The 6347-nt window shown below is 51.9% G+C and overlaps 5 protein-coding genes across 5 annotated transcripts; all 5 read left to right on the top strand.

Moving 5' to 3' along the window:
- On the top strand, positions 1–454 carry DQ04_09681040 (hypothetical protein; the record flags this gene model as incomplete). Its single annotated transcript, XM_009316018.1, has 1 exon — positions 1–454. A coding segment is annotated over one exon (454 nt), but the record flags the coding sequence as incomplete, so codon positions are not given.
- A 113-nt stretch (positions 455–567) lies between these two features.
- On the top strand, positions 568–1578 carry DQ04_09681030 (hypothetical protein; the record flags this gene model as incomplete). Its single annotated transcript, XM_009316017.1, has 1 exon — positions 568–1578. One exon carries the CDS (start codon positions 568–570, stop codon positions 1576–1578), a length of 1011 nt encoding a protein of 336 aa, XP_009314292.1.
- Positions 1579–1716: 138 nt separating this feature from the next.
- Positions 1717–2187, top strand: DQ04_09681020 (nucleoside 2-deoxyribosyltransferase; the record flags this gene model as incomplete). The annotated part of the gene is made up of 1 exon (XM_009316016.1): positions 1717–2187. The coding sequence occupies one exon, from the start codon at positions 1717–1719 to the stop codon at positions 2185–2187; it is 471 nt and encodes a 156-aa protein (XP_009314291.1).
- Positions 2188–2460: 273 nt separating this feature from the next.
- DQ04_09681010 (cyclophilin-type peptidyl-prolyl cis-trans isomerase) lies at positions 2461–3156 on the top strand (the record flags this gene model as incomplete). The annotated part of the gene is made up of 1 exon (XM_009316015.1): positions 2461–3156. The coding sequence occupies one exon, from the start codon at positions 2461–2463 to the stop codon at positions 3154–3156; it is 696 nt and encodes a 231-aa protein (XP_009314290.1).
- Positions 3157–4042: 886 nt separating this feature from the next.
- Positions 4043–5920, top strand: DQ04_09681000 (hypothetical protein; the record flags this gene model as incomplete). The annotated part of the gene is made up of 1 exon (XM_009316014.1): positions 4043–5920. The coding sequence occupies one exon, from the start codon at positions 4043–4045 to the stop codon at positions 5918–5920; it is 1878 nt and encodes a 625-aa protein (XP_009314289.1).
- Positions 5921–6347: the final 427 nt, after the last annotated feature.

Raw genomic sequence — 6347 nt, 5'->3', positions numbered from 1 at the left:
CCTGGCGCCCGCCACACCCGTCATCTGCTCTTTGCACGAGGGACGTGAGGTGGAGTACTTGGAGTCGGTAACACTCAAGTCTCTTGGCATCACAACGCGCTCGCCCCACACGTGGCTCGAGGTCGTACTGTCTGGTAACTGCGACGCTCCGCACTGCCAATATTACTACTCTTCATTGGTTTGCCTTAGCCAGCGCGAGAAGCCGGAGTGGTTACCGTCTACGGACACCACTACATGTCATCTGTCCGAGCTGTCTAGTATCTGCCCGCGCCTGCGTCTGCGTAACCCACAGTGGACGGAGCACGGAAGCCCGTACAGCAAGCTCTTGCGAAGCAGGGCTGCGGCACTTGTTTTAATGCGGCGGCCTGACCTTCAAGGTAACATCGACGTTATCTTGCGGTCGTACAACAAACGAGAAGAGTCCCTTTTGAAACTACTTACCGTTGGTCCGTGAAGACTTACCCTCCACAGGCTCCCCCCTCCCAATGCCCTTTGTTCAACAGCTGTCATACTTGTTTCCCATGCAGGGATGACGTGTTTTGTTTTTCTTTGCACTTCCAAGAATGAATGCAGTGGGCGTTGACAAGACGCCGCATAAAATCCACAGAAGTTCAACAGACGCTTCACAAACATCAGGTGAGTATTCATGCCCAAAGTACGTTGTGGCTCTCAAAGGCACAGGCGGTTAACCACTACCGCCTCCAGTGCCACGGAGGAGTACCTATAACAGTAGAAAGTCTTGAAAAGCGCACCATCTTCTCCCTTGCCGAGTACTCCCCAAACGAGAGGAAGGCTCTGTTAAGTATGCAGCCACCCCCAGCCAGTAGTGGGAGTAGGTGGCTGCTCCTGAAACATGCCAGCTCTGATTCCTCGACGGTTGTGTGGAGTGCTGCGACGCTGAAGCAGTACTTTCAAGCCTCTCTGTTTTCCCCCATGGAGGAGACAAGCCCACAGGCGCTGCTGGTGGACGCGGGTGTGGCACTTCCATCGTCCCCGTCACGCACAGTATTTCTTTTCAACGCGCAAGAAACGTCTAATCCATTTCTGGTTGATGACACCCTTCATCACACGCACTACATTACAGGTGCACCCTTTCCCCACATTCTTGCCAGCGCACTCTCGACGCTGTGGTCGCAGTTCGGGTACACCTCGCTTAGCTGGGTCCCCGCTGACGAGATGCTTCACCTGGATGGAATCACTCTCAAGAAAGGAGAGGAGCCGCACCAGGTGTTTGACTTGGAGCCCGTAGATTTGGTTCACATCCACCAAATAAACAGCGAAAAACAAAAGGAGATTCTGCATGCGGCTCCTCGGTGGGCGCTTTTGCGCTCGCTGAACAGGCCAGTTATTTTTTTCAAGGGACGCTGGCTGACATGGCGTCAAATGAACCTCAGCGAGGATATGAGGGTCAAAGCGGGTGGAGCAGTAGCACCCAATCGTCGGCTGGAGGGCGTAGCAGCCAACACACATCAAATTTGGCTGTCCTGCGACGACAACACTCTCCTCACGGGCCTACCCCAACGCCGTCACATTGTGCACAGACGGTACTTTTACAACTCTTCACAGTTTCTATTGTAAACTCAGTGTATCCTTTGCGTGTGATGTGATGTGCGAATTCTGGTGCCTTTGCTGTGATGCCTACCATATGACTCCTCCGTCTTGCTTTCCCATTCTGCAATCATACCAGACAATTGAGACAGCAGTTTACATAACATTATGACAGGCATGAAGAAGATCTATATCGCCGGTCCGGCAGTGTTCAACCCAGACATGGGTGAGGCCTACTTTAACCATGTCCGCAAGCTTCTCGAGGTCCACAACGTGAAGCCCCTTATCCCTGTTGACAACGTGGCTAATGGGGCTATTGAGATTCGAGAGAAGAACATTCTTATGATTAAGGACTGCGACGCCGTAATTGCGGATCTATCACCATTTCGCTCAAAGGAGCCTGACTGTGGCACGGCGTTCGAGGTTGGTTACGCCTCCGCTTTGGGAAAGACAGTCCTCACATTTGCTTCTGACCGCCGACCGATGACCGAGAAATACGGTGGCCGCACTGATGCCACCGGGTTGAAGGTGGAGGACTTTGACCTCCCCTTCAACCTCATGCTCTTCGATGGAACGAAGGTGTTCGACTCCTTTGACACCGCCTTTAAGTACTTTATGGAGCATTGCATGAAGAAGTGATTGGCGTTCGGCTAGAAGATGTGATACAAAAGAAAACGATTCACACTATTTTCACATAATTTTTTTAAAACCCTGTATAGTAATAGGAGGGTCTCAGGGTGGTTCACAGGGTGTAGCTCCTTTTAAGTGGGAAATCCCGAATGAGTGTTTCCGTTGATTTTTGTTTTTGCGAAAAGATTCCACGGCTGCATTTTTTTTTTTTTTNGGGGGGGGGAGAACTCTTGCTTCTTTTTTTCTCGCGTAACCAGAGATGAGGTTTAGCGAGGATCGGCTATGCTGCCCTTCCTGCTCGGTGCCGGCGCAGGCGTGATGCTCAATGCCTGCTTCAGCGGTGTGGCCTTGCTAGAGTCGTGCGCCTACGTCTCTCCGTTTGCACAGAATTCTCAAAACTCGGTGGTCGCCCTGGACATCACCCAACACCGTTCCGTTCTTTTCGGCGCCTACAGCAGCAACTACGGACGGATAACCATTGAGCTGTTTGACAATGTGTTACCCGTGTCAGCAACAAACTTTCGCGAATTGTGCCGAGGTGGTCAAGGGAGTTCTGGAACCGGACACAGTCTCTGCTACAGCAGAACTCTTTTCACCGCTGATGCTGACTTCGTTAAGGGAGGTGATGTAACGTTTGGCAGCGCGCCGGGTGGCTGGTCCATTTATGGCCAGTATTTTTTCGAGTCACCCAACAAGGAGAATGGGGGCGCCGATAGTCGCAAAGGTTTGGTGTATGCTGTGGCTAGGGACTCTCGGGTGGGGTCTGAGTTCATGATAAAAGTGACGGACTCAACTCATGAGCCAAGGCGTGCTGCCCTGGGTCAAGTCCTTGACGGTTACGACGTGCTGCAGCGGATGCATCAGCGCTGCCGCCGGTACCCACCGCGCCTTGTTTGGTACACCGTAACCCACGCACATGTTTTGAAGGAAGCAAAAACACCAAAACTTCGAAAGGGATGGCGCCTCATGAGCTTCTAAGATTTTTTCCTTACAAGAAAATGATGTCGAGCTGTTGGTTTCTTGCCCGTTTAGAACCCGATGCAGTGCCATCGCTGGTGAGGCAACATGTGTTTGCGGGGCAGAAAGCTTCGAAGTGGTGAAGTATGCGTGGACTCAGCGCCTACCAGCTGCAGTGTTCTGCCCCTTTTCGGAGGTGCTGTTCTCGCCACCCGTGCTTACCACGCATTGCGTTAAGAACATCCTCTTTCTGCCGCAGGGATGTGATTTTGTTCCATACGGTAGGCGGCGGTACGGGTGTTTGAAGGGCTTTCTTGCGGCTGTTGTTGTACTGCCGTTGAAAAGGTCGCACACGATGTGTGGGGTATGACGGCAGATATTCTGAATGCGCCACGAACAACATCCTTTTTGAAGACTGTTTTTTTTTTTTGGCTGCGTGGTGCCGTGCTTAGGGAGACGATTGGACTCACGGTAATTTCACGATGGATGTGGGCAACATTATCCGTTTCTCTGCCTTTGGTCACCTGAGGGTCCTCTTGGAGTGATGCAATAGACATCGAGGGGATTGCTGGTGTGAAGTGCATAGGGGCAGCAGCGTAGTGGTTGTACTGAGGTGCAGGGGGGTGAGAAGCCCTAATGCAGTGTGTACAAAAACGTACTGGTAAAACACAGTGATCTCATCAGGAAGCACAAGTGATGTTTCTTTACTGGGATGCGAGTGGAAACCCCAATTGCAGAAGCGTATATATATATATATATATACGCTGAGCGAAGAATCATGGAGAAGTGTCAGCTGTACTAGTTCTTCTGTTACTGATTGCCTGTGCTCTGCACGCTATTCGTTGCGTTTCGCTTCTGTTTTTGCTGAACCAAGACAACCGGCTGCTAGTAGAACTATTATCTATTAATGCAATCGATCAACATGAGGCACACGACAGGAAAATTGCAGTTGACACATCCACGGTGTTCCAATATACCAAAGAGCATTAGCAGCTGCAGTCTCAGCGATATGGGGCTCTCTGAACCTGCTTCAATCCTGCGTCAATGCAGAAGGAAGGTGAAGTTGCTGCCATCTATGGGACTGCAGCTGAGCGACATCCAGGCGCTGCTTCTGGTACTGATGGTTGTGATTGAACCGTTTCTTCGCTGTGCTGCTGCTGCTGCTGGTGGCATGGTCCCCCGAACGAGAATGGCCACACCTGCAGCTGCAAACGATTCCTTGGTGCAACTCACGAACTGCTTTCCCAGCATTGTACTCAATCCTTCCAACATCACTTACACCTGCGAAGTTGGCAATGCCGAAACACTGGTTGGCTTGAACCTCTCCGCCTCGTACTACACCCCAATAGGCCTCATCCCTGGCTGGCCGGCAACTCTTGTCGAGGGAACCAATACAGTTACATTCGTGCCTTTAGTGTGGGAGGTTTTAGGACGATGGGAATTGGTCGTCACATCATTTTCTGACATGGAGGCATTATATATTCCGCTGACTACCAATAAGAGCATAAACTTAATGGACATTCGTGGGACCAAGACAGGTTTCAGTTCGCCCAATCCGTATTACGGTATGGGTGCATCGTGGGCGCCCAACCTCCCGAGCGGCACCATGGCTTCCGACTACATGCTGGTCCGCTCTTTCAATGACTGCCGGTACACCACTACAACCTGCACTGACGCTGTTGGGTGCTACAGAATGCTGCCACCCGCTCATCTTCCCCCTCCAGGAGAATACTGGCTCTGTCTGACGTCAAATGACTGGAATGACCAATACCTTCCGTGGGGTGTAGAATCTCTTGAGGTGCAGATGTTGATGGCCACGCCGCTGTACTTGACAGCTGGTAAAGACAGAAGTGTCGTGCTGCAGGAAGCGGAATCTGTGGTCAGTGTGTTGGGGCGTGTGTTCCTGGTGCGGTGCCCTGGCAACGACTGCCCCCGTGTGATTACTGGCAGTGGGGAAGATGTGGTGCGCCTTGATGCGTGTGTGAACACCTCCGTCTCGCCGCGGGTGTACCTGAACGACGGACGTGTGCTCTTCGCAGCACCTGGCGTGTATGCTGTGTGTGTCGATGATAGTGATAGAGAGCACACTGCTCCCGCTGCGCTGCCGGTGACGGTGCTGGAGAAACCCTTTGCCTTCAAGATAACTGCTGACACGGACAAGAACACTGCTAAGATTGATGTCAGCGGCGGTGACCTCGAGTGGCGCAGAGAGCTGTACACGGTGTGCGCCGTGCCGCAGAGTGACACGTGTGATTCCGTGTCTGCTGGGCCTCGTGTGTGCGAGGACAGTACGCTCACGTGGTCATCGTCTGTGTTGATGAATCTCGCCAGCAGGGGAATGCGTGTGAAGGATGTGAAGTTCTGCTTCATCGCAGCCAACGTGACAATCGGAGGACGCACCTACACACAGATGCATGATTTGTCCGACTATGTGTCGGAGTGCTACGGTGGACCGGCCAGAAGACTCTCTAGTGTAGAAATCCTCGGGATTGTCATTGGATGCATCGCTTTTTTAACTGCTCTGGCTTTCGCTGTGCTGTATGTGTTGCTTCAGCGAAGGAAGAGCAGAAGGGTGTCACTGGACTCTGGTACACATCCCTCGCCGACGCTGCCACACTCTGTGCAGAGGGAATCAAATCCCCTGACAACTGTTTCTGTTGGTACTTCCCCGCACACACCACCACTCACGCCTGCTCCTCCCCAAGACGATGGTGCTGTCCAGGTGCCTGTTGCTGAGCAGCCCAGCAAAGCAGTGGAGCGGCACATTGACCCCACAAATATGTAAGAGGTGATGGAAAGGAATTCGGCTCCTTCAGATGATGCGTATGAAAGCAGTGCGGCAAACACAACGGAAAATGCCAGATCTGCTAATAACAATGTGCGTCAGAACATGGTAGAGAACATGCCAATGACTTGTACTAATTCCGCAGACCTAATTAATGAAATGGTGCTGAATGGGGAGCAGAACTACGTGGCAAGTCTTTACGCCGAGTTAATGAATGAAGGGGGATGATGAGAACGTTCCCTAAACAACAGCTGCTCTTTCTGAGCACGATGCAACCGAAGTATAATGGCTATGTGTGTATATGCGTGATTTTGTTGGGTTGTGACCCGTGTGGTGTCGGACGACAGTGGCAACTGTGACGATAAGGCATTTGTATTCAAAGCCTGACACAACGATTGCAGGTGCAGGAATGAAGAAGGCGGAGCTG

This window comes from Trypanosoma grayi (assembly GCF_000691245.1).
Source record: "Trypanosoma grayi strain ANR4 Tgr_968_V1, whole genome shotgun sequence".
Classification (NCBI taxonomy): Eukaryota; Euglenozoa; class Kinetoplastea; order Trypanosomatida; family Trypanosomatidae; genus Trypanosoma; species Trypanosoma grayi.
This window is presented reverse-complemented; position numbering and strand designations above follow the sequence as displayed.